The 24,807-nt window shown below is 35.1% G+C and overlaps 2 protein-coding genes, 1 long non-coding RNA gene, 2 other non-coding genes and 1 pseudogene across 5 annotated transcripts; 3 read left to right on the forward strand and 3 right to left on the reverse strand.

Moving 5' to 3' along the window:
* Nucleotides 1–257: 257 nt before the first annotated feature.
* On the reverse strand, nucleotides 258–3,958 carry LOC107629874 (Tetraspanin family protein). The gene is made up of 6 exons (XM_016332811.3): nucleotides 3,524–3,958; nucleotides 2,968–3,067; nucleotides 2,195–2,275; nucleotides 1,958–2,062; nucleotides 1,381–1,533; nucleotides 258–670 (listed from the first exon to the last, which is right to left on the reverse strand). The coding sequence occupies exons 1-6, from the start codon at nucleotides 3,691–3,693 to the stop codon at nucleotides 659–661; spliced, it is 621 nt and encodes a 206-aa protein (XP_016188297.1). The 5' UTR covers nucleotides 3,694–3,958; the 3' UTR covers nucleotides 258–658.
* Nucleotides 3,959–4,047: 89 nt separating this feature from the next.
* TRNAV-UAC (transfer RNA valine (anticodon UAC)) lies at nucleotides 4,048–4,120 on the forward strand. The gene has a single exon. It is a non-coding gene; the product is annotated as a tRNA-Val (tRNA).
* A 93-nt stretch (nucleotides 4,121–4,213) lies between these two features.
* On the forward strand, nucleotides 4,214–7,436 carry LOC148570024 (uncharacterized). The gene is made up of 3 exons (XR_015907520.1): nucleotides 4,214–4,744; nucleotides 5,153–5,342; nucleotides 7,090–7,436. It is a non-coding gene; the product is annotated as an uncharacterized LOC148570024 (long non-coding RNA).
* Nucleotides 7,437–7,669: 233 nt separating this feature from the next.
* LOC148570025 (signal recognition particle RNA) lies at nucleotides 7,670–7,978 on the forward strand. The gene has a single exon (XR_015908704.1).
* A 6,866-nt stretch (nucleotides 7,979–14,844) lies between these two features.
* On the reverse strand, nucleotides 14,845–18,814 carry LOC107629875 (uncharacterized). Its single transcript, XM_016332812.3, has 3 exons — nucleotides 18,609–18,814; nucleotides 18,180–18,501; nucleotides 14,845–15,254 (listed from the first exon to the last, which is right to left on the reverse strand). Exons 2-3 carry the CDS (start codon nucleotides 18,424–18,426, stop codon nucleotides 15,025–15,027), a joined length of 477 nt encoding a protein of 158 aa, XP_016188298.1. The 5' UTR covers nucleotides 18,427–18,501; nucleotides 18,609–18,814; the 3' UTR covers nucleotides 14,845–15,024.
* A 4,886-nt stretch (nucleotides 18,815–23,700) lies between these two features.
* Nucleotides 23,701–24,319, reverse strand: LOC107632635 (bifunctional dTDP-4-dehydrorhamnose 3,5-epimerase/dTDP-4-dehydrorhamnose reductase pseudogene; annotated as a pseudogene).
* Nucleotides 24,320–24,807: the final 488 nt, after the last annotated feature.

Consider the following 24,807-nt stretch of genomic DNA (forward strand, 5'->3'; position numbering starts at 1 on the left):
CTAGTTCTCATTGAAGCTTCAACACGTGCTACTCTAGATATGCATATTTCAGAAGGGGCTACTCACATGGTGATTCCCTAATAATATATAAAGATAAAATAGAAAAAAAAATTGACTGACATTACAGAACAAAAAATATACTTTTTATTTTGCAAATATATTTAGTTTAGGGTACATATTCATGATGCTTGATTAAAGATATTCTAGGTTAGGGTGTAACTTATTAGATCCATGGCATGCTTCACTGATGCTCTAAGTAGGGAAAAATGAAAATTTATTTATATCTGCTGATCCAGTCCAACTTCTTCAGAGACACTTTCAACAGAATATGCATGGAAAAAAAAAAAAAAGAAAAAGGGGGGGGGGGGGGAGATTAAAAAAGGGACTGGATTACATATACATTCTAAAAAGCATTAGTCATAGAGAACGAACATATCGTCTCATAACTATCATGGCGTTGTTGTATCAAATGCTAGAGTCAGCAAGCACTTGTTTCCTCCCATCGCCATCAATTTTTCTTCTGATAGAATCTTGCATCACTACCATGTAAAATTGCTAATCCGTCTCCAGGTGACAGATTCTTAACTATGTCAACTTCGATTTTAAAACGACGACCATCCCTATGTCTTTCCATGGCTCAAAATGTCGGAGCAAAAGATCACCTATTTGCCTGAATAAGAGATAACGGCGGGATTGTCAATGATAGAGAGTTAAGCCGGTAAAAAAAAAAAAAATTAAGGTTTAGCATGATAACTTTCTTAATAACGAGTAGAGCTTCAAACCCCTTTAATCCAACTATAGGGTGGGATATAACTGATATATAGTAACAAAATAAAACCAAGCAGGATATCTGTTAATGTATCCAAGAACTGAAAGAATAATGTTCTATTGTAGTTATGAAAAATGGACAACAACATCAACAGCAAAAGTTTGTGCTCTGAGCAGCATCTTGGAACCCCAAGTAAAGAGGATGCTAACACACATATATATGAATTTAATTTTGATGTATCATCAATGTAAAATAGTTTTATATGTACATCTAATTACACAATGGGACGTCAGCTAAAATAACTGCGTTTTACATTGGTCAGGCGAATGATCATCTAAAAGAACGAATGTAATTGGACGACTGTATAAAATATTTTACGCTGTCAATACATTACTAAACTTTCTCTTATAGTTGGATTATTTTATTTACCTTCAAATGAGACCAACTACGATCACATTCTTCCAAATCTTATATCTATCTAGATGTTTTATACTAAAATATTATTCAAGTTATGCTTATTTTAGGATTCAATTAGATTTTTCTCTACAATTTCAATTAATATATCTGACATGTAAAGCGGTATCTGTGGCAAAGCATTCTAATAGTTTTACCTTGTCATTAATCCTAAGCCATGTTTCATTTTTAGCATAAGGCGGAGCATTCTTCAAGAGTGGCACACTGTCAGGGCCATACTCATCATCACTGTCGTAGGATTGATGTGGCCCAAGACCTTTGAGAATCATTGACATTAGCAAAGAGAGACCCTGCTAGTAAAGGGCACAGAAGCCATCCATCAACCAAAATTCACCGATTCAAAATAGAACACTACTTCACCATCAGCTTTTTTTCTCTCTCTCTCTTTTTTTTTAAACAAAAGGTTAGTACTTAGCAGCAGAAAAATGTGCCCAAGAACAACAAAAAACTGAAAAAAGTATCCATCAGCTGATCATGTACCATTGAAAGATCTTAAAAAACGGAAAAAAAGAAGATACATACAGATCCATTTAAAAATAAAATAGGTATCCAGGTTTTGCTGTCAGGAAGAAATAACCCAACAAGCAAGTTGAATTCATGTTTCTAAGAAAGAATAAAGCACTTTTTCAAACATTTATAAATAGGCAACATCGGTAAATGCATCTTAAATTGTTGTCGTTGCACGCGCACGCACATACATGGAGGGAAATTTACCTGCAGAGCAACAAGTGACAGACCAACCCATTTGCACATCTCAAAGTTTGATTTTACGAACTTCTGGAACTGATCAAAGTTGCCTGTGGGGTCGATTGGAAAGTCCTGATTCCAATTGCCAAGTTAAAATGGTTCAGACCATAACTTAACCCATTGAATGTGTTACTTCGAGAAAGAACTACATGTGTATTGAATTAACAAAAACATTACTATGGGTGTGTTTCCATGCATACATACCTTCTCCCAGTCTGAGTGTAAAAACACATCAACTGCTAATGAAGCTTCCAGCATTATAAGGATAACCATGAACACCATATACTGTAAGCAGTCAAGGTCAACAGTGCTTTAATGACATAATGATATCATAATATGAAATACTTCTAAAATTAAAAACAATATTACTAGCTTACTGCTGTCTAGGGCTGTTTGAAAGGTCAATTCAATGAGGGAGAGAAAGAAATCTTTTAGTGCGCTTTCACTTTCAATGTTTTTTGTTTTCTAAATATTGGGAAGAAAAAAGTGAGAACAGTGATAATAATAAAATCTTGTCTTTTATTTTCATGTCCTGTATTCACCTTTTTCCTTTATAAAATTCTGAAAATAGAAAACATTTTTAACTTTAGGATAAGTACCTTTTATAGATCATGAATGATCATCCATACAATAAATAAATAAGACTCTTTTCAATAGAAAACATGAACTAGATTTGGGAATTCAAGTACCTTAAAATTTTCTTAGTTCTGCCCATAGTTACATGAATTCACTAATTAGGTAGCGTACCGGGTACCAATTCGTCTACATATTGGAACGTCATATGTATATTTTCCACATAAAATATTTTACATATGGCGTTCCGCATGCTGCGTACCCGTTCCCGTACCAAAACATATTGCGTTCCATGTAACTATGGTTCTGCCTTGTCTTCTATAACCTCATGCTGTGTCTGATGCAAACATGAATATGCACTCATCATGAACTGAAATTATTAACAATAGTCAAGAAAAGGATACCATATACAAGCAACAGCCATTGGCAGTTTCAGCAGCAACATGACCAGTACAGGTGATCATACAGAACACAACTCCAAGGAAAAGAAATGTGTAAATGAACCTGATTGTGTTGGGAAAAAAAAAAAGCAATTTGATCACCAACAAACAATCAACACCAAACAATAAAACAAAACAAAATAAAACAATCAACATAAAAAAACTCCCTGTGTTCAGACAAGGAATCAAATAATGCAAATTTTAGGTTCCAAAATGCAGCATCCCCGCTCAAAAAATCCTGCTTGCATGTAAAACTATCACCAAATCCCTTAATTTCCAAAACTACTAGGAATTCAACAGCCTTCTCTCCCATGAAAAACAAAAATCCCCAATAATAAGCAATTCCCTTACCCTATTTAATTCCTTGATTTCCAAAAATTTCATGTTCCATCCAACAAATCAATAACAAAAGTAATTAGCATCCACTAACAGCACATTAACAAAAGTAATTAGCCTTCCCAACAATTTTATCTTCAATGGACAATCAAAATCTAAATTCAAAGGGAATTTTATAATTTACCAGGGAGGTGGATATTTAGAATCCGAACCAAATGGAAGCTCACCCATCTCCCTCTGCCAAATCCTGATCATCCACGCAGAATAGAGAATCATGGCTATTCCAGCCATTCCAATAAACGAGTTGACCATCTTCAATATCGATTGAATGCAGCTCCTCAAAACCCTCACCATTTTCCTTTTTTTTTTTCTTTTCAAAATCACAAAAATAAACCTGGAGAATAATGAAATAAATCAAACAATTGAACCCCCTGGACAGAGTAAATTAACAAATGCAAAAAACTTTTTCGATAAAATGCAAGGAACCCTAGAATTTCTAGGGCTCTAGCACGTATAGATTTCCTAATGGAACAGCCAGGTTGGTTTCTTTTCTTTCTTTCCTTCTTTCTTCTATTTTTCTTTTTCTGTTTTTGTTTCAGCTGATGGATTTTCCTTCGCTGATTTTTCGATTATTTTTGTGGCCTTGAATTTTTTTATGACGTCATAATTACTTTATTTTATATTTTCATTAAATGTGGAGGCATGCAGGTTGCTGTGGTGTAGTGGTTATCACGTTAGTCTTACACACTAAAGGTCTCCAGTTCGATCCTGGGCAGCAACAGTTACTGTGTTTTTTGTCTCAAATTCTTGACAAGTGTAGCAGCTTTTATGCCAAGTGTAACTTACAATAACCCAATATGTAAACAAAAGAAAAATTACAAACGTTGTTTTTTGAATTCAAACCATTCACTCACACACTCTCTTAGCCAGTAGAGGTAGAGCAGCACCATTGGCTTCACTGGTAAGATCTTGAATGGAAAGCAAATGCTCTTGAATCTTCCTGATAATATCTCCATCTTCAATACTCTCCGGCGGAGGAAAAATTGGAAGCCATCGCAGAGAACGTCGCAGCTGCTGGATCCACGACCGATAGAAATACATTGGAAAGAGGGGAGAGGAAAAAAATGGAAGAAAAAAAAGTAGAGAGGGAGACACGAAACAGAGAACGTGGGGGAGGAGGGAGCTCCTCCGCTGCCACACACCGCCACAACCGCCTGCTATTCGCCGTGGTCACCGCCGGAGAGAAAACCCTAAAGAGTTAAGTATTTCATCTTCACACCCAGTGGATTTTAGAATTTACGTATCACATTTATGCTTTCGATTTTTATTTTTGAAGCTCGGGGAATGCTTTTTCTCCGTGCCATCTCCTCTGTCGTCTTCATCTGGGTTCTCTATGTTGGAAAAGGTTACTATTCTCTAGTCCTGTCTCTTGATTATAGTGTTGGATTGTGATTACAGTTGTTTTTCATGTCTCTAATTTATTAATAGTCTACTTTATTTTGGCAGAATTATTCGAGATAATTCAAAACCATCAATAATGTATTCACCGTGTTTATGCAATAGTGGCTCTATCTATATACGTTCTCCATGTTTTTTAAATTTTCCATTTTTTCTTTGTTGCCTGATGTGGTGTTGCTTTCTATGAGTTGACCACTTTTTAGATCAACTTCTAATGCAAACTCTTAATGCTATAATTGTTGTGGTATTTAGATGATAAGGTTGACAAAATAACCATTTTAGTTGTTTTAAAAGTAAGCTAAAAATTATATTTAAGCATGTCTTCTTGACGAGGAAAACCAAAATGTTGACTCAGGTAGCATTTGCAAGAAGGGCACTCACTGAAAGATCCAAATTTGAGGATGGCCCCTACGGTGCATAAAGATGTAATTGGTGGATGGAATGCTCTTAGTAGCGGACGATTTATTTCATAAAACTCCATACATTCATGCTGCATGGCATCTTGCAGCCGCAATTAGTGTCAGTACCTGCAACAAGCTCCTTGAGTAGGTGTTCCTCCACTTGGTTCGATTCTTAGTTTCTATTTAAACTGTATTGTTGGGATAAATAAATAAATATGCATTGCAGCTATTTTGTTTGTGCTTAGTAGAATTATCTCATATGCTAGCTGATCTTCCTTTCAAGCATTTTATATTTAAGGCTTCAATTCAATTTTCATGTTGTTTTGCTAATAGTTAAAATAAAGATTACTCTGTACAATTAACACTTAGGATCACAGATAAAATGCTTTATGGTTTTTTAAATAAAATACTCTAAATTATCCAACACAACTATTTTTTATCCCTCATTTTATTGAAGTGTCTTAGATAAATTTTTTTTTGCTTATCTTGCTTCATTATGGAAGTGTTTATTTATTGTACTCTTGGTCTTTTAAAACAGTTTTATGCTCTTTGGAAGTGTTTTGAGTTTTATTGCTTGATTGTGCTAAGTACTACTACTACTATTCTGAAGTTGAATCATTTCAAATTAAACTGAATTTAGTCCCGACGACATGAACTACCAAATGGTAACTTGGAAGTTTAGGTATTTAGATATACTAATATGTACATTATGCTTGCAGTCAAGATTCATGTAACATATGTTATTGGACTTATAAAAGCAATAAAAGGTTGAGGACAATTTTTTGACTTTTGTTTTCCATGATGAAGGGATGGCTACAAATAAATCCATATATGTAGTATGTACAGACCAAAAGCACTAGATTATTTTCATCCCTTCATTTTCAATCAATTTCATTTAAACAACAAGCCATGCAGCGTCTGTTGAATCATGTTGAATGTGAAGGCCATTGCTTTATTGAATAAATAGATTCTCCATTTTGATGTCATCTTAAGTTCTCGTATTCTCTTTGCTAATAGCTACAATATTCATAGAAGGAGCTGCTCGATGATATGCCTTTTTTACTACCCGAAGTTATGTCTTATTCTTTTATAATTGTTAGTTGATGGTAGTTTCTCTTATTATCCTACATTGGCTTCTATCTTTTATAATTTTATGCTTTGGAGTGTAATGTGTGTAGTATAATTTTCTGTTTATTTGAGAAATTTTCTATGTAAAGTATTTTATAAGTGAATGATAGCTAATATGAACTTGCATAATGCATTGGCTTGGACATGGTAACACTTACAAAACTACAAGGAGAAATAGTAGCTATATCATGTATTACTTGCTCTCTTTTACGTAATAATTTCCCTATGAGCTGTGGGGTGAGAATTTGGTGATGAAGAGAGATGTATGATGAGTGCGGTTATTTGTTGTGTTTGGGTTATTGTTTTGTGTTATTACTTGCATTGTCGAAGAGGATAATCATATGTCAGTTTTATATAGGGTCGAGCTCTTTACTAACAATTTAAAAAAAATAAATATAATAAAAGGAAATTAATTATTCAATCTGTGTAACATGCAAAAAAACTTTACTATTCATATATAAAATCCTTTGCTATAGATTAAGGAACCAAAAGATAAAATAGATTTGCAAAACAGCCTGCGGGAAGCGCGGGAAACACCCTAGTATATCAAACAGTAGTAAAGACACTGAAATTTCAATCAGCCTTTGTCTCGGTTCGTGTCAACTGAAATGCCTTTGTCTGCATTAACACATTAATGGTTTGCTATAGTGGCATGTAAATTTACAAGGTTTAAAAAGTAAACTTATTTATATAGGGTCATACCAATTTGATTAAGTTCTATTAAAAACTTAATTTCAAAATATCCTTTTTTTTTCTTGTTCAGTCTACTTGAATTTGAATTTGAAGGTGGTGGTTTTGAAGAAATGAAGGGAAAATGAGGAGCAAGCTGCTGTCTCTTATTACAGTTCTTTGGAGACTTGTTTTTGCATTGGAACACACAGTTATACTACATTTAAGGATATCTTAGGTAAGGTAAATTTATAATCAGTAATATGTGTAAACATTTTGCATTTATAGAGGCCATGGCTAGCCTCTATTGGTTTTTTGGCATTCGGAAGTGATAAATCTCAGCATTTATTTTAGGATGAAAATGAAAATTGACAATGCTAATCTTATCTTAGTCAGGAAGATAGTTTCAAGCTTTATATTTTTTCCTTTGGTCTGTCTTTTCGATGTACTGTAAATTTTATACTTGCAATTAATTATAAAATATGTATATTACAATCTGTCTCTATTATTTGGTATTTTAAAGTTGAGTTATAGTATAAGTTTCAGGTCTGCAAGGACTCAAAATTGTTTTCCTTGAATTGAGAATCCCAAGATTTATACCCACTATAGTCTCACATCGGGTAGATATAAGAAAAGGAGAATCCTTAAATGCCTCTGACTGTGGTTTTGTGTTCGCCGAGCTGTGTAACGGCAGCTTGTAACCCATGTGGGGGCATTTAAGGTGATGGAACAAGTGCTTCTGGCCTGCTAGGTTGGGTTTGCAAGGGCAAATTGTTGGTCTGCCCACTCCAAGTTGAGAGTTGGGCCCGGTAGTCTGGGCGAAGGCCCAAGGCTCCTCGGCTCCTAGAATGGAGGGCAATGCGTGAGGCTGGTTTAACAGAGCAGCGACCACCTCCTGCTCCCAACAGTGGAGGGATCACAGGCCGATGCTCCTCTGGCCCAATATGGCCTGGTGGGCCTAGCGATCTTGGACCATCATTTTTACATTTTCATGCTACAACGTTATGACCCAAAAAAAAAATAAAAAATGCTACACTCTTTTACTTGGTTTTAGATTTGTTAGACATAATCTTTATTCCTCCCCAAAAAATAAAAAACACAATCTTTATTCTTTATACCTTGCTCTCACTCTACTTCATGCTGATTACTCATAAAAACACATTTATTTATAATTACTTACATAAGCATAACGTACATTATTTAATAATACACCTTGCCATCCCACTCACTTATTGAAGAAAGCATCTTATTATATTATGTTAAACCAAACTTTTTACTCAACTCGTCACGAAGACTAATTGTTCTTGGAGCACAGCGGTAACAGAATGGAGGGCAATGACTGCTGATGAACTTGAGTGCAATGAGAGAAAATTGAAGCTGAAATTTTTTTCTTGTATATTTATTATTGCTTTAATTACATTGGGGAGTCATATATGTATATATTGCTTTAGTAGTTAGTTCACTGATTGAAACCCTAGCAGAGAAAGAGTACGTACTCCGTACTCAGAGAGAATGAGAGAAGGAGAGAGCGGGAACGAGTGTTTGAGGGCGAAACACAGTGAGCATGGCGGCCATGCCGTCGGAAGAGATAAGGGGGAGAGTGTGGGTGGGGGTGCATCCGGTGTCAAGGAGGGTTTTTCACGAGGGGGTTTTTCAAATCCTACAAAGATCTCCTTTAGAGATAAAGTCATTGGTCCAGAAAAATCGAAGGCGTTTGCACTTGCAGGATCTCTATCTGGGGATAGTATAGCCACGGTGGTGGGCAAGCAGGGCGATTCCCAACCTCCATGTGTAAACTTCACTGAAGAAGCCAAGCTTTGTTTGGCAGAGCCTTATCGAGAAGCTTTAGTGATTAAGGTTCTTGATAAAAATTATAGTTACACAGCTCTTTCACACAAGCTTCGGATGGTTTGGCGCATCAAAGGTGGCTTTGATCTGCTTGATGTGGGGTTTGGGTACTTCATGGTAAAATTCGATGCATGTGAAGATCGTGAGAAGGTCATGCTTGGTGGTCCGTGGTTGATTGAGGGGCACTATGTTGCTGTAAAACCGTGGGATATAGATTTTCGGCCATGTGAGCAATCCTTCGGGGCTACGCTTGTATGGGTTCGGATTTCGGGGCTCCCAATCTGGTGCTATCAGGAACAGGCCATGATGCGTATTGCTTCTGCAATAGGAGTTCCCATCAAAGTGGACTTAGCCACTAAATTGGCTGAGAGAGGACGATATGCCCGAGTATGTGTTCAAATAAATTTAGGACTGCCAGTGATCAAGCATATCATTGTGGAAGGCGTAACTCATGTAGTGGAGTATGAAAGTTTAAATTTAATTTGTAACTCTTGTGCACGTTATGGTCACGATATGGCACAGTGCTTGGGTAGAAACTCTAGGGAAGGAAAGAGTGTTGATTCCGATGCCACCAAGCCACGGGACGGTACAAAGGCAGTGCCACATCCTGAGACCAAAAGTCACAATTCAAATGAAGTAGAACCTAATGTGGTAGGTGGCGTTACTGGCGAGAATCCTGCATCGAATTTGCAAGAAGATTTGGAGGCTAATAATTTGGAAGAAAATAATGTTGAGGAGGCTTGCATGCATGATGAACCAGGCTGGGAGCAAGTTGTGAGGAAAGGTAAAACCAAGCTGGGTCAGAAGCAATCTAACAAGGTCCAAAGAGGCATTCAATCCAGAATCGATTCGGGTAGAGTAATCAGGCCCACCATTCACTTCTCTCACACGAATGGATCAAGCTCCTATCGTGCTAGGGTCGGGTCACGAGTCAAGGTCGGACACATCGCTTCCCGTGTTGGTGAGACGTCGATCTCCTCAACCCGACACACCCCAGTGCCTTGCGGGTCCTCTCTCCGAAAACGACCAAGGCCGGGGTCCCTACAGAGCTCGCCAGTTGAGAAGAATGGAGGCACGGTGGTGGAAGCATCGTCATGTCTTCCTGCAACCGTGAAGGATGGTGTTACCGTGGCGGTTCCATTGGAGAAGGAAGGCGCATTGCCGGCTGTTACTACGTCGGTAGGCGGGATTAAGGAGATATTCCAGGGAGATCCGGCAAACCTGAAGGTCACGGGAGTCACTTCCGCTGGGCAAGCCTCAGTTTGAGGTTGGTGAAGCACTTTGATTTCCTTGTTTTATATTTTTATATTTTATATTATGGATAGTTTAAATATAATAGCTTGGAATATTAGGGGTGCTTCTAATAAGTTAGCCCGGGTGAATTGTAAAGAGCTGGTTAGGAAATTTAAACCTGTAATTTTTATTGTGGTTGAAACTCACTGTCCTTTTCAACACTTGAAAATGTTCTGGGAAAGACTTGGTTATCACCCTATTGGTATAGTGGAGGCGTCAGGACACAAGGGGGGTATTTGGTTCCTTTCTGCAATACAGGGTGTTCACTGCAAATGGGTTGATGCTTTCGATCAGTGTGTTACAGTTGAGGTTCAGGTAAATAATGTGATTTGGAGGTGCAGTGGTATCTATGGTAGTCCTCAATTTAATACCAGAGTTTTGCTATGGGATTATCTTGTTACTCAGTCTTCGTCTTTCTGCGGGCCATGGATTGTTCTTGGTGATTTTAATGAAGTACTATTCTCTCATGAATCTAAGGGTTGCCTCTTCTCGAGTCATCATGCAGATCGGCTTGCTGCCTCTCTAGGGGATAGTAATCTGTTTGACTTGAAGACTATTGGAAGACAATTTTCTTGGTACAGAAGGGTTAAAAATGGTGTTGAGGTGGCGAAAAAACTTGACCGGGTTTGTATCAATAGTGGCTGGCTATCTCTATTTCCAGAGGCTTACGCAGAAATTTTAAATAGGCTTCAATCTGATCATTGTCCTATCCTAGTACGCTGTACAGGTCGTCCCCAACCGAAAAAGAATAGACCTTTTCGGTTTATTGCAGCTTGGGCAACTCATCCGGGGTACAGAAATATTGTGAACCAGTCATGGCAGGCTGGCTACAGAGAGATGCACGGCAAGCTTTTAGAAGTGCAGAAGAACTCTTTGGAGTTTAATTCTAAAGTGTTCGGCAATATTTTCGTTAGGAAATGCAAATTGGAGAGACAGATTAATTTCCTTCAGAGGCGACTTGAAGTAATGGAAGATTTGTCTATGCGGCAAAAAGAAAAACAGCTGATTGAGGAATTTAATAACACGCTTGTGCAGGAGGAACTTCTATGGTTTCAAAAATCCAGAGAGCAGTGGGTAAAATTTGGGGATAGAAATACCAAGTTCTTTCATGTCCAGACTCTTGTGCGGAGAAAGCATAATAAGATTCATGGTCTCTTTCTTCAAGATGGGGTGTGGGAAACGGACCCGGATGTCCTTAGAAGGGAAGCTGAATCCTTCTATAAACGCCTATTCTGCCAGTCGGAGGATGTAGACTTAGGTTGTCTTGGTGATGTGCCACTGCCTTCCCTGAATGATGAAGCCTGTTGTAGCCTCACAGCGCCAGTTACTCTGGAAGAAGTTAAGTCGGCTGTTTTCAGTATGCATTCTTTTAAGGCGCCGGGCCCTGATGGGTTTCAGGCTTTCTTCTTTAAAGAATACTGGAAGATTGTTAGTTTTGATGTTTGGACTATGGTTCGTCATGCGTTCTCTGGTTTGGATATGGATCCAAGGATGATGGAAACTCTTGTGGTTCTTATTCCGAAGGTAGAAAACCCGGTTTCCATGAAGGATTTCCGACCAATTAGTCTATGTAATGTGGTTTACAAAGTTATAACGAAGGTCCTGGTCAATAGACTTCGTCCCCATCTCAAAGAGATTATTGGGCCCCTTCAAGGAGGGTTTATCCCGGGGAGAGGAACCCCTGACAACATCATTGTAGCACAAGAGGTTCTCCATTTCATGAAGAAGACAAAGTCAAAGAAAGGCACCCTGGCCTTTAAGATTGATTTGGAGAAAGCGTACGATAGAGTGGATTGGGGATTTCTGAAACAAACCCTGGTGAGTTTTGGCTTTCCTCCTCCGACAGTCAATCTGATTATGCGTTGTGTCACTGCTTCCTCACTGTCTATCCTCTGGAATGGGGATAGATTAAATAGCTTTACTCCGAGCAGGGGTCTTAGGCAAGGAGATCCTATATCACCGTATCTGTTTGTGTTGTGTATGGAGAGATTGTCCTGTTCTATTAATCAGCAAGTTGATAAGGGCGTGTGGAAGCCAGTTGCGGTTTCTAGAGGGGGTCCAAGAATTTCTCATTTGATGTTTGCCGATGATTTGCTTCTTTTCTGTAAAGCTGAAAAACAGTAAGTTCAAACTGTAATGGTAGCTTTGGAAAATTTCTGCAGAGCCTCTGGGATGAAGGTTAATGTGGAAAAATCTAAAGCGCTATGCTCCAAGAATGTTTCAGCGACAAGAAAAGAGATTTTCACTGGAGTCTCCTCCATCAGATTCGTTCAGAACTTGGGCAAGTATTTAGGGGTGAACCTTAATCACTCTCGGGTGACACGCGCAACTTTCAACGATGTTTTGGACAAGATTCGGGGAAGGCTAGCCAGCTGGAAAGGAAGATTGCTTAATAAGGCAGGCAGACTCTGTTTGCTCAACTCGGTAGTGACTGCGATTCCTACTTATCGCATGCAAGTATCTCTCTTCCCTAAAGGGGTAACTAATAAGATAGAATCCATGATGCGAAACTTTCTATGGAAGGGTCAAGCTGATGGTAGAGGCCTGAATCTAGTTAACTGGAAAGTGTTGGTCACTCCTAAGAAGTTTGGAGGTCTGGGAATTAGAGATCCCTTTTGTGCCAATATTGCTCTTCTTGGAAAACTAGTTTGGCAACTTTTTCACCATCCCAACAAGCTATGGGTTCAACTGTTGACAGAGAAATACCATTCTTCTAAGGATGATTGTTTTAGTCGGTCTCGAGGAAGTGGATCTTATGTTTGGAAGAGTATATGTCGAGCTTGGGATATTCTAAAGGAAGGTTTTAGTTGGTGCATTGGGGATTTGGAACAGAACTTTTGGTTTTCTAAATGGAGAAGAGAGGGGCGACTGTGTCAGGAGATGGATTATGTTCACATTTCTGATTCGGATCTCAGGATCTTGGACCTTTGGTCATCTGGACAGTGGAACCTTGAGAATATCTATTCTCCTCTGAATCAGTCTCTGCAGAGCAACATTAATTCTTACAACCCAGATGTTCAAGCTGGTTCAGAGGTCGGTTGGTGTTGGACTGGTGCGGCCTCAAAGGTTTATGATGCTCATAGTGGTTATTTATGACTCAGTAAGAAGATGTTTAGTTGGGAGGATAGGGGTAATTGGCTTTGACTTTGGCGTCAACATGTTCCGGAAAAGCACAAATTTTTGGCCTGGCTATGTCTTCGGGAGGCTCTTCCTACTGCTGCATTTCGTTTTAGAAGGGGCATTTCGCACACGGATAGTTGTCCACGATGTTTCTCAAGTCAGGAGTCGGTTTTACATTGTATTCGGGATTGTCCAAAAGCCCAACTTGTTTGGCAAGCTTTAGGGATCTCCGATCAACCAGTGGATTTGATGAGTTGGTTCTTACATAATAGCAAACAGCGCCCCTTTAGATTCTTTTCTGGTCTCTGGTGGATTTGGTGTTCGAGAAACAACGAGATCTTTCATCCTCACGAGCATTGGACCACAGACAAGGTGATTGGTATGGCTTTGTCCTTAGAAAAGGAGCTCCGAAATATTTTTGAGTTGCAACGACTATCTATCCCCTCAACCATTAGTGGCTCTTGGATTCCCCCTCAGTGGGTACCTTTAAGATTAATTGTGATGCTAGCTATCCTGGCAGTGGTGCTCGAGTTGGTTTTGCTTGTGTTAGCAGAGATTGGAAGGGAAGGTGGCAACGAGGCTGTCTGGGAACAATTGAGAGTCGTAGCATTTTGCAAGGAGAGTTGTTTGCTATTTGGAGAGGCTTTCTTTTAGCATGGGACTCGGGACAAAGAGACATTATATGTGAGACAGACTGTGTGGAGGCTTTTACTATTGTCAATAATTTACAAGATTGCTCTGGGTTTACTGATCCTTTGGTGTTAAAAATCCGAGATATCATGTCTTGGAAATGGCATGTTGATCTTCGGTTGATCTTGAGAGATGCAAATACAGTAGCAGACATCATGGCAAAGACTGCAATGAGGACTATTTCTCCCCAAGTGGAGCTTCCATTGCCTTGGAAGGAGTTTGAGAGTAGTATTCAGCGGGACTGCCTTTCTTAAGCAGTTTCTTATTTTTTTTTTCTTTCTTAGTTTTTGTTTATTTTTCTTTTAAGTCACCAAAAAAAAATATATGTATATATTGCAAGATCATTAGGATTGACACTATTGGTTGACCAAATAAAATGCTCCTAAGTTTTTTCATTAAAGTCAATAGAGCCATCGACAATGGTCAAAACTATTGGGGCTCGAAGATGGATAATTGAAAGAGACGGTGGAGTTTTCTGAGAAGATATTATGCATGCAAAAACAAGTGATAGTTATTTAGATTACTTAAATATCATATTTTGTGTGTTATTTTTAAAAGACAATATGTATGTAGAACTTGTGGTAGACTTTCAAGTATCGAATATATGGGAATTTACACCAATGAACTCAAAAAAACAGAGTCAAGCTACATGTACAACAATACAAGTGAAAAGTTGCCAAAATCTGGAACTATAACGAATTTTTATTCAAATAACACATCTTTAGTTGAATATCACAGAAATTTGTCTAGTTTTTCTAGTTTTGTAGTAATCATGATATGATTCTGGTTTTTGATAATCAATAAGAGGAGATAATTGAACCTTAAGATCCATAGAAAGAAGGTTGCTGGTCCTCAATACGCAAAAATCATTTCCCCCTTACCTTGGAATACAAAAGTAGGCACAAATGCTTGTCTATGAAATATGAATGTATGTTACCCCAAAAAGAATAAAGTAAATTAGAATTGCTTGTTTATCATAACCTCCAAGCCTATATAACCAACAATGTTACAGAATTGATCTTTGTTTCACATTGAGGCAAAACAAAACAAACACAAGATCCTTTTATCAATTTCTACTTCAATTTGAATCAAGTTCCAAGTACATGACATATGCATGTCTTTCCAAGGAGTAGTAACCTTCAATCAAGCGATCAACTTGAAAACCATGTTTCTTGTAAAGGCTCACTGCTGGTGTCCTCGAGGGATCCACATGAAACATTATGCGCGAAACCTTCCTGGTCTTGCATTTCTGAATCGCTGCTTTCAGCAGTGCCTCGCCGTGGCCTTGCTTCCTCCATTGCTCCTTCACTAACAAAACCAAACCATACCCTCCACATGGTGAATAAACCCAAAAGTAATTATGTTTTTACTGATAAAAAGAATCATTTATATCTTCACCTAACAATTCAAAATGTTGATTAAAAAACTTATCAAAATTCTGTTATAAAACCATTTAAAAACAAACCTTTTCACTTCCATTCTTCTAACAGAAACACAAAGGAAGAAAGCATGAAGGATATACCTTATTCATGCTTCAATATTCAAAAGAACATGTTATATTTAGTTCATGAAATATTCAGTACACATACACCCTAAAATTATATATATAGTCTCTGAAGTTGCAAACATCAGTTACATTAGTTCCGTTTTCTTCATTGTGTTGTCTATTTCATTCATATGTCTGACTCATATGTTAACATTACATGTGACATTTAAGTTGACATTAATGATGCATCTGTTTGAATTAGTTCTTGAAATTTTCGAATATATACTAAAAAGGCCAGCTATGCGAATCAAGTGGAGTAATAACAAAAACCATTTTCAGTCAATAATTTGAACATACTCATTATCTATACGATTTCGAACATCATATGAAATACCGACATGTTACTTAATACAACAAATAACAGGAAGGATAGACAACACAGTAATAAATATGCAGATAAGAACTAACATGAGATATTTTGCAATTTCGGGGATTAAAGTGTTAATTGTCAAAGTTCAAAGATTAAATTAAACAGACCCAGATATCCAATTTTAGGGATTGAAATGCACATTTACTCAATATCTAACTAGTTTGATTTTAATACTCTCAAGAACTTTTATCATTTCAACAAATTGATAATAAGGCTCTGTTTGGTTATTATAACAGGACACTAAGACTGTATTTAGAAAGGAAACTGAAACTGAAACGGAGAGACAAAAACTAAATTAAGTCTCTAGATTGTGTTTGGCGTATAATATATTGGACTGAGTTATGTCTCATTCTCATGTTTGGTTTAAGATAAATATGGAGATTGAGGAGTAAATTTGAAATTTAAAAAGCTAAGTGAGAGTATTTTTTGAAAGAAATATTATGAGTATATACTCATTTTGGTCTTCAAAAAATTTTAAACTGGACACTTTAGTCCCCAACTAAAATTAATTATTCGATTGGTCCCTAACAATTAATTCCGTCAGTCACTTAAGTCCTTTACTCCGTTAACTCTAACGGAGGACAAAATAGTCCCTAACAACGGACAAAATGGTCCCTGACAACTCTAACAAGGGACAAGATGATCCCTGACCCCTTTATTCGAAAACGACACTGTTCTTCTCCAATTTTTATCATATCTCGCATAACCCTAACCTTCATACTCTCATTCTTCACCTTCACAGTCTTCTTTTCCATCTTTTCCTTCCTCATCTTTAGCTCCAAGATTAAACTGTGGTGTAATTGTCACACGTATCGCACCTACCTCAACATGTCATAGACCACACACTTCCTAAATCTTTGTGACTGGTACATCCACCTCCTCTACACTTCACCCACCAAAAACATCCACTTCCACGTCTTCGATAACATCACCTCCAACCCCGACACGTCCACGACATCCTCAAGACCAAGTTCCACAACTACTCCAAGGGCACGTCTTTCTTCACTCTCCGGCAAGCAATATAGATTGTTGGACATTAGGACATCATGAGAAGATTCTCCTTCGACATCATATGCAAATTCTCATTTGAAATAGACACCGAGTGCTTCATTCCTTCTTTTCCAGAGTCCAAGTTGGCAGATAGCTTCGACCTCGCATCTAAACTATCAGTATAACGAGCAATGTCGTCGTTGCCGCTCATATGGAAACTGAAGCGATTACTGAACATTGGTTTGGAGAAGAAGTTGAAGGAAGCGATCGGAGTGGTGGACAATGTGGTCATGGAGACGATAGGGCAGAGGAAGAGGGAGATGGCAACGACGACGACAGGTCTTAACAAATCAGACTTGCTGTATAAATTCATGGGATCCATCGAAGACGATAACTAGTTGAGAGACATAGGCATTAGTTTCCTGAGTATGAATTGGTTGAGAACAAGTTGAGGATTTTTTTTCTTGTGAACATTAAATTTATAGAGTGTGCATTGTGTAGTTTGAAGTTACAGTGTTACACTGCTAGTGTTATGCGAGATATGATGGAAATTGGGAGAGAACAGTGTCGTTTCTGAACAAAGGAGATCAAGGACCATTTTGTCCCCTGTTAAAGTTATCAGAGACTATTTTGTCCTCCGTTAGAGTTAACGGAGTAAAGGACCTAAGTGACTGACGGAATTAATTGTTAGGGACCAATCGAATAATTAATTTTAGTTGGGGACTAAAGTGTCCAGTTTAAAATTCTTTGAGGACCAAAATAGGTATATACTCAAATATTATTAAAGTTTTAATCTCCATCCCTAGAAGTTTTAGTCCCCTATGTGTAGAAATATTAAAGGGACTAAAATTTTATATTCCGAAACTGAAATTTTAGTTCGAGTTTCTGATCATCAAACACAATACTCAGTCTCAGTCTCCCAATCCCAAAAACAAGTGGATCAGTGACACAAAGGGACAAAGGTTTGTTTCCTATGAGGCTATGACAGAAGAGATACAAAAACTCTCCACCATGGGAAGGACTGAGATGGACTGAGCTGGTAAAAGAAATTGTAGTTCCAATTTACTGTCACTCTTTTTCTTAATTATCCAAATTTATCCCCCCTCTTAAATATTCTCATTCTATATAACCAAACTAACATGAATACATGTTACATTCTCATTTCCCCAAGCGTAAAATAAGAGCTTTCGCATTTTTCATTGGAGAATTTCATCAAACACCTTATAGGACACAACACAAGCTTCAATTTCAGAACAACACAAAGCAATTGGATTTCACCTACTTAGATTTCAACCAAAGAAACAAAGAGAAGTAGAGGTATTGGAACCTGCGAGCTTGGTGATGGAGGCGTAGAGGGAAGAAGGCCAAGAATACATGACATAGCCAACAAGTTCACCATCAGCGTGGAGGTAGAGAAGTCCAGCGTTCTTCCTTTTGAGTTCGTTGTCGAAAAATGCGGCGTATGATTCGTGTTTGGGAAAGATCTTTCTCTCCAACTTCACAATTTCTTCAATTAATTTAGCACGCTTTTCAGTGTTCCTGTTAAGCTCGGCGATAATCGCCGCGTTCGCCATGATTCACGAGGAAGCCAACCAAACCTGTGTTTATTAAATAAAAACAGAACCTGAAAGATTCCTTCTTCAAGTATCCTGCAAGAGAATTAGGGATAAGAAAAAAAAATAGAGATTGGAGAGGCATTCTGAATCTGAGGAACAGAGAGGTGTATGATTAAAATTACAAAAAAAGACCTTCACACCTGCATAGAATTATCGCCATGGTTTACTCCTAAACCGAATTAATGAGCAGAGGGGAAAAGAGGGTTGGAGGGGCTGTTCCGCCATAAGGGACACTCTTTTTGCAGATTTCACTGTTTCGGACGATCCTCCGCCGCTTCTGTCGTCCGAGTTACTGGCTTACTGCGTGACTCTGCCGGCGGGGTTGGTTTTCTTTGGGCTTTAAGCCTTCTACTTGAAAAAAAAGAAAAAAAAAGAAATAGGTGTTAGATGCGGCTAAATTTTTTAGAAATGGTAAATGTTTGTATATTTAAATTTTTTCTTCAATTGTTTGATGAAAATTAATTTTTTATCGGCACAAACTCCCTTACAGTCTTACAGTCGATTTCACGTTAAATTGTTTTTGAACAGATGATACGTATTATCATTTAGTTTAAAAAAAATCGATTTATTTTATATAAATGATTTTAATTAAAAAATTAATTGATATAGCTATAATATTAAATTTTTTACTGTATTTTATTTTAAAAATAAATTGACTAATTTAAATTAAAAAATTGTAGTTAATTATTTACTATATAATTTTTTAACCAAAATTATAATTAAAAATTATTAAAAAATAAAATTATCTAACATATTGAACTAACTCAATGTTAATCAGATTTTTTTTATTATAAAATATAAAAAATTAATTCTAAAAAAATGTTATTTTTTAGGATTTAATTTTTTTTTATTATGTTTTCATAAAGTTTACACAAAATTCATCTATCACATTGACTAAACTTATTTATTTACGTAAAGATTGTTTATAGACTCAACAAACTTATTTACGTTTTAATACGATTTGAATTGTATTAGTATATTTTTATTTTTTAATCAATTTAATTTTATTTAAATAATCAAAATTTTAAATTATATTTTGTATTAGTTTGTAATTTAAAATTTAAATAGATATAATTTAAATTAATAATTTATAAAATTATATGTATTCATATTATTGTACTCATATGATTAATTATATTTATTCGATTTCAAAAAATAACGGTAGTTAATTTTTTTATTTAAATACATTTATATTATTTTCAGATTAAAAGAATATACTTATTTAAAATAATATGAATACATTTATTTAAATTTAAAAAATTTTAAAATAATAAGACTATGTTTATTTAAAATATTTAAATTTTAAATTTTAAATAAACCTATTTACATTAATTTTAAATTCTATTTAAAATAATACGAATATGTTTATTTAAATTAAAAAATTAAAATAATAAGAGTACATTTATTTAAAAAATTTTAATTTAAAAATAATATAAGTGTATTTATTTGTTAGTTAAAAATTAACAACCGTTATTTTTTTTTAAAAAATCGAATAAATATAATTAATTATATGAGTACAATAATACGAATACATACAGTTTTATAAATCATTAATTTAAATTATATCTATTTAAATTTTAAATTACAAACTAATACAAATTTTATAATTTAAAATTCTAATTATTTAAATAAAATTAAATTGTTTAAAAAATAAAAATATACTAATAAAATTCAAATCGTATTAAAATAAGTTTGCTGAGTCCATAAACAAACTTTACGTAAATAAATAAGTTTAGTCAATGTGATAGGTAAATTTTATGCAAACTTTATGAAAACATAATAAAAAAAATTAAATCCTAAAAAATAATATGATTTTTTTTAGAATTAAATTTTTTTAATATTTATATTAGAAATAAAAAATCTTATTAACATTAAACTGGTCCAATATACTAGATAATTTTATTTTTTTAATGATTTTTAATTATAATTTTAGTTAAAAAATTATATAGTAAACAATTAACTACAATTTTTCAGTTTAAATTAGTCAATTTATTTTTAAAATAAAATACAGTAAAAAATCTAACATCATAGCTATATCAATTGGTTTTTTAATTAAATTATTTGTATAAAATAAACCGGTTTTTTTTAAACCAAATGGTAACACGTGTCATCCATCCAAAAACAACTGCAAGTGAATTTCCACCTTTTTATCATTTAATTTTTTTTATATGTTTTTTTGTCTCGTTTATAAAATGTAAAGTAAAAGATTACATTTTATTAAATAATTAAAAAAATTGAGAATATCTATTCTCATATATAATCTAGTTAATGGTTAGTAAAATGTAAGGTAAAAGATTACATTTTATTAAATAATTAAAAAAATTGAGAATATCTATTCTCATATATAATCTAGTTAATGGTTAGTTGGTATATTTTTTTTATTATAGATTTTAATTTTTTTTAATTTTAATTGATAAATTGAATCCTCAAATTTGAGGAATAATAAAATTTATAGACAAATTTAATAATAAGATTTTAAAGTGCACAAATCTTATGGTTCGATTTGTGTTAAAATAATTTTTTTATTTCATTATAAAATAAATCGAAGGGTCTGGTTAGCATATTTCTCAAGAGATTAACGTCTTGAATAATTCACAAGAAAAATCTTATGATCTATTTGGCATCAGATTCGATGGTTCCAAAACGTTTGGACCATTAAATGATCCCATAATAAAACATGTTTTTTAAGTTTTTTAATAACGGATAAATAGTCCTTATCTAAGTTTAATTACAAATTAACCTCATATATTTTATTTAATCATAAAAACTATTTTTTATTTTATAAATTATTACTTTATCATTAATCTATTATGTTTATTAACAATCAAAAACAAAAAACAATAACGAATTAGATCTTCCATTGATCGTAATAAACTTTTTGGCTATTCCAATCGATTAAAAGATTATATTTGATCTGTGACGTTCGTCCAGGACTAAGAAATCGTGTTTCTTTAAAAATCAATCGATTGGATTATCAAAACAATTGATTGAATTTCAGGTTTTCCATAACTCAATCGATTGGACTACAGGTTGTTATCACAAAACAATCGATTGAAAATTGTAAGGTAGCATGGTTTTCACAAAAATCAATCGATTGGTCATATTACACAATCGATTGAACGATGACTAAAATGTGGGTTTTTAATAATTCAATCGATTGCTTATACTACCCAATCGATTGAATGCTTCAAAACAACTTGAGATCTCACAATTCAATCGATTGGTTGTGCTACCCAGTAAATGGTACATAAAAGACATATAAAATTGATTAACCATCACTTACAATTCCTAGGCACAAAAGTCACAAGTCTATTCAAATACGTATAATATATTATCATTTATTCAAAAGAGAGAATGCATAACCAATTACCCTAAAGAAGATTGAAAGTTTGGAGTCCCATTCATTTATGCAGTCAATCACGTTCACATGCTCAAGTGAATAAGCTCAAGAAGACAATGTTATAAGAATGCAAAATTGACCTCACAGTTCTAAGATCTGAACATAGCTAAAACTAAAAGACGGACGGACGCAATTCTTAGTGGATTAGGATTAGCCTCAATTCTTTTCATTAATATCAAGTTCTAGATATGCAAATTCATATTGTTTTGATGACTTCAATCGATTGGGTAACACAACCAATCGATTGAATTGTGAGACCTTATGTTGTTTTGAAGCATTCAATCAATTGGATAGTATAAGCAATCGATTGAATTATTAAAAACCCACATTTTAGTCATCGTTCAATCGATTGGGTAATATGACCAATCGATTGATTTTTGTGAAAACCATGCTTTCTTTCAATTTTCAATCGATTGTTTTGTGATAACAACCTGTAGTCCAATCGTTATGGAAACATGAAATTCAATCGATTGTTTTGATAATCCAATCGATTGATTTTTAAAGAAACACGATTTCACAGTCCTAGACGAACGTCACGGATCAAATATAATCTTTTAATTGATTGGAATAGTCAAAAAGTTTATTATGATCAATAGAAGATTTAATTCGTTATTGTTTTTATTTTTAATTGTCAATAAACATAATAGATTAATGATAAAATAATAATTTATAAAATAAAAAATAATTTTTATGATTAAATAAAATATATGGGGTTATTTGTAATTAAAATTATATAAGGACTATTTATCAGTTATTAAAAAACTTAAAAAATATGTTTTGTTATGAGACCATTTAATGGTCTAAACGTTTTGGGACCATCGAATCCTTTGCCGATCTACTTAGAGTTTTTAACCTTCCACCCAAACTTCTCCTCACATCTTTCGCTTATTATTTTTCATGTGTGAGAGAGAGAGGTGTATAACAAGAAGTTGTGAGGAGAGATGTGTTTTACACTAGTATGGGATATACAAATCGGAGGCACCGATTTGTTTGTATTATTTTCTTTTTTAAACAAACAAATCACAAATCGAACGGTACAATTTGTGATTTTGAAAATAAAAAAATTTTTAATGTTGAAATCGGACCATCCGATTTTTATTTTAAAAAATAAAAAATACAAATCGGAGGGTTTGATTTGTAGTTTATTTTTTCTTCAAACAAATCGGACCCTCCGATTTGTAGTTTATTTTTTTTTTTCAAACAAATCAGACCATCCAATTTAAATAAAATACCATATCAAAAAAAATACCTAATCTTCTAATAACAATGTATTACACATATATTTAATCAATATAAAAAAAAATTAGCCACATCTTTCCTTAGAAAATCTAAATGAAAAAGAATTCAAACATACAAGAGTTTTGACCTTTATCAATACATCAACCTAGTTACTACACCCATGATATAATTAACTCAAAACCGAAAAGCTTTTTCTTTCATAAGTTATAATGATCTTTGAGATTGTTTTGTTGGTATTTGTGTTAGTCTGTAAGTATGACTCTCTCCATCCTTATTGAAATTCTTGTAAGTGGAAAGCATAAAAAAAAAATTATTTGTACTCACAAACTTTGTAAACGCTAATAAAAAAATTAACATTATATCTATGAAAGATAGGTTCCGTGTAACGAAAGTATTCAAATTCTAATTTTTTGTTAGCTTTTTGATAAAATTTTCAAATTACTCTTTATTTTCAATCTCAATCTCACCCTCTCTTTTCTTTTCCAAATTCCAAACTTTCACAATCCTCGCCACCACCACCAATGACTCCCCTAATTATCAATGCCTCCCTCCCCCTCAGTCCTTTGCCAACACCGACTCTCTCGTTACCTGCCTCAAGAACTTCTCATTCTCAATGTGCACACATTTTCATAGTTCAGCAGCAGATCTTTCACCTACCACACACCATAAAAAAAAATCACAATATCATTTTATTATATATTAATTCCAACATAAATCACAACATATAGTCCAATACATTTCAACATGTGATGCTACTTTGAATTAGAGGGATCTAAATATATACCATATCTTCGAGTAGAAAGATCTGATAAAGTTGGGAGTGTCCTCCTCCTTGAAGCCGACGCCGGATCTCAAAGTGTGGAGTCATACTCGAAGATGCACTCTAGTGTAGTTGATCAGAATGAGGCCCTTCTCATAGCACACGTTGGCCAGGGTGAAGATGCCAACCACGTTCGTGCGGATGGTCTCCACCTTGTAAGACTCGCACCAGTCCATGTTGGGCCTGCCAGTCACGCCAATTGCATTGAAGTCGTGGCTGGGGTTCACAGTGGCAATATCTGAGCGGTTTTCAAGACGGCCAGTGTCGTACACAAAGGAAATGCTTTGGGTTTCAAAGAGCTTGCCGAGGAGGCCACCAATCCAGTCCGTGCATATGTAGATCAAGAACTTGAGTTGCTCGTCACTGGCGCAGCCGTTAGCTGGTAAGCCCATTGTGTCGGTGTTGGTGAAGGACTGGGAGGAGAGGAGGCAATGGTATTCTGGGGAGCCATTGGTGATAGTGAGGGTTGGAAAAGTTTGGGATTTAAATAAATAGGGATGGGGTGTAGTTTGTTATAAAATAACTAAATAAATAAATAAGAAAGAGGTAACAAATAAAATAAAGAAATATAAAGAGAGAGATATTAATAGTGTAGAAAGAAAGAAGAGAATGTTTATTATTGCTGTGTGTTTTTATTCAGAGGCTTAAGCCTCTATTTATAGGTGCACATGGTGACATTTTTCAAATTACAATAAATGGAGTCATCCTTGATAAACCAAGCTATATTGGAAATGGGTATTCACATAAGATCTTATCACAACACTCCCTCTTGGATGACCATTTAGGATTATTGTCTCGTTAAAACCTTACTAAAGAAAAATCCAGTGGGAAAAACCTTAGTGAAGGAAAAAGAGTACAATATCCTTTAGTGATGGGGACT

This window comes from Arachis ipaensis, chromosome B3 (genome assembly GCF_059453495.1).
Source record: "Arachis ipaensis isolate K30076 ecotype BB chromosome B3, ASM5945349v1, whole genome shotgun sequence".
Classification (NCBI taxonomy): Eukaryota; Viridiplantae; Streptophyta; class Magnoliopsida; order Fabales; family Fabaceae; genus Arachis; species Arachis ipaensis.

Bases quoted from the DNA above. Each gene is read 5' to 3' on its own strand.
- LOC107629874 (XM_016332811.3), bottom strand. From the start codon at position 3,693: ATGGTGAGGGTTTTGAGGAGCTGCATTCAATCGATATTGAAGATGGTC. The intron at 2,276-2,967 runs GTATCCTTTTCT...GACTGCTTACAG, and splicing joins ATGGCTGTTGCTTGTATATG to TATATGGTGTTCATGGTTAT. The intron at 1,534-1,957 runs GTAAATTTCCCT...CTTTACTAGCAG, and splicing joins TGTCACTTGTTGCTCTGCAG to GGTCTCTCTTTGCTAATGTC.
- LOC107629875 (XM_016332812.3), bottom strand. From the start codon at position 18,426: ATGGCGAACGCGGCGATTATCGCCGAGCTTAACAGGAACACTGAAAAG. The intron at 15,255-18,179 runs GTTCCAATACCT...TGGTTTTGTTAG, and splicing joins CTCCATCACCAAGCTCGCAG to TGAAGGAGCAATGGAGGAAG.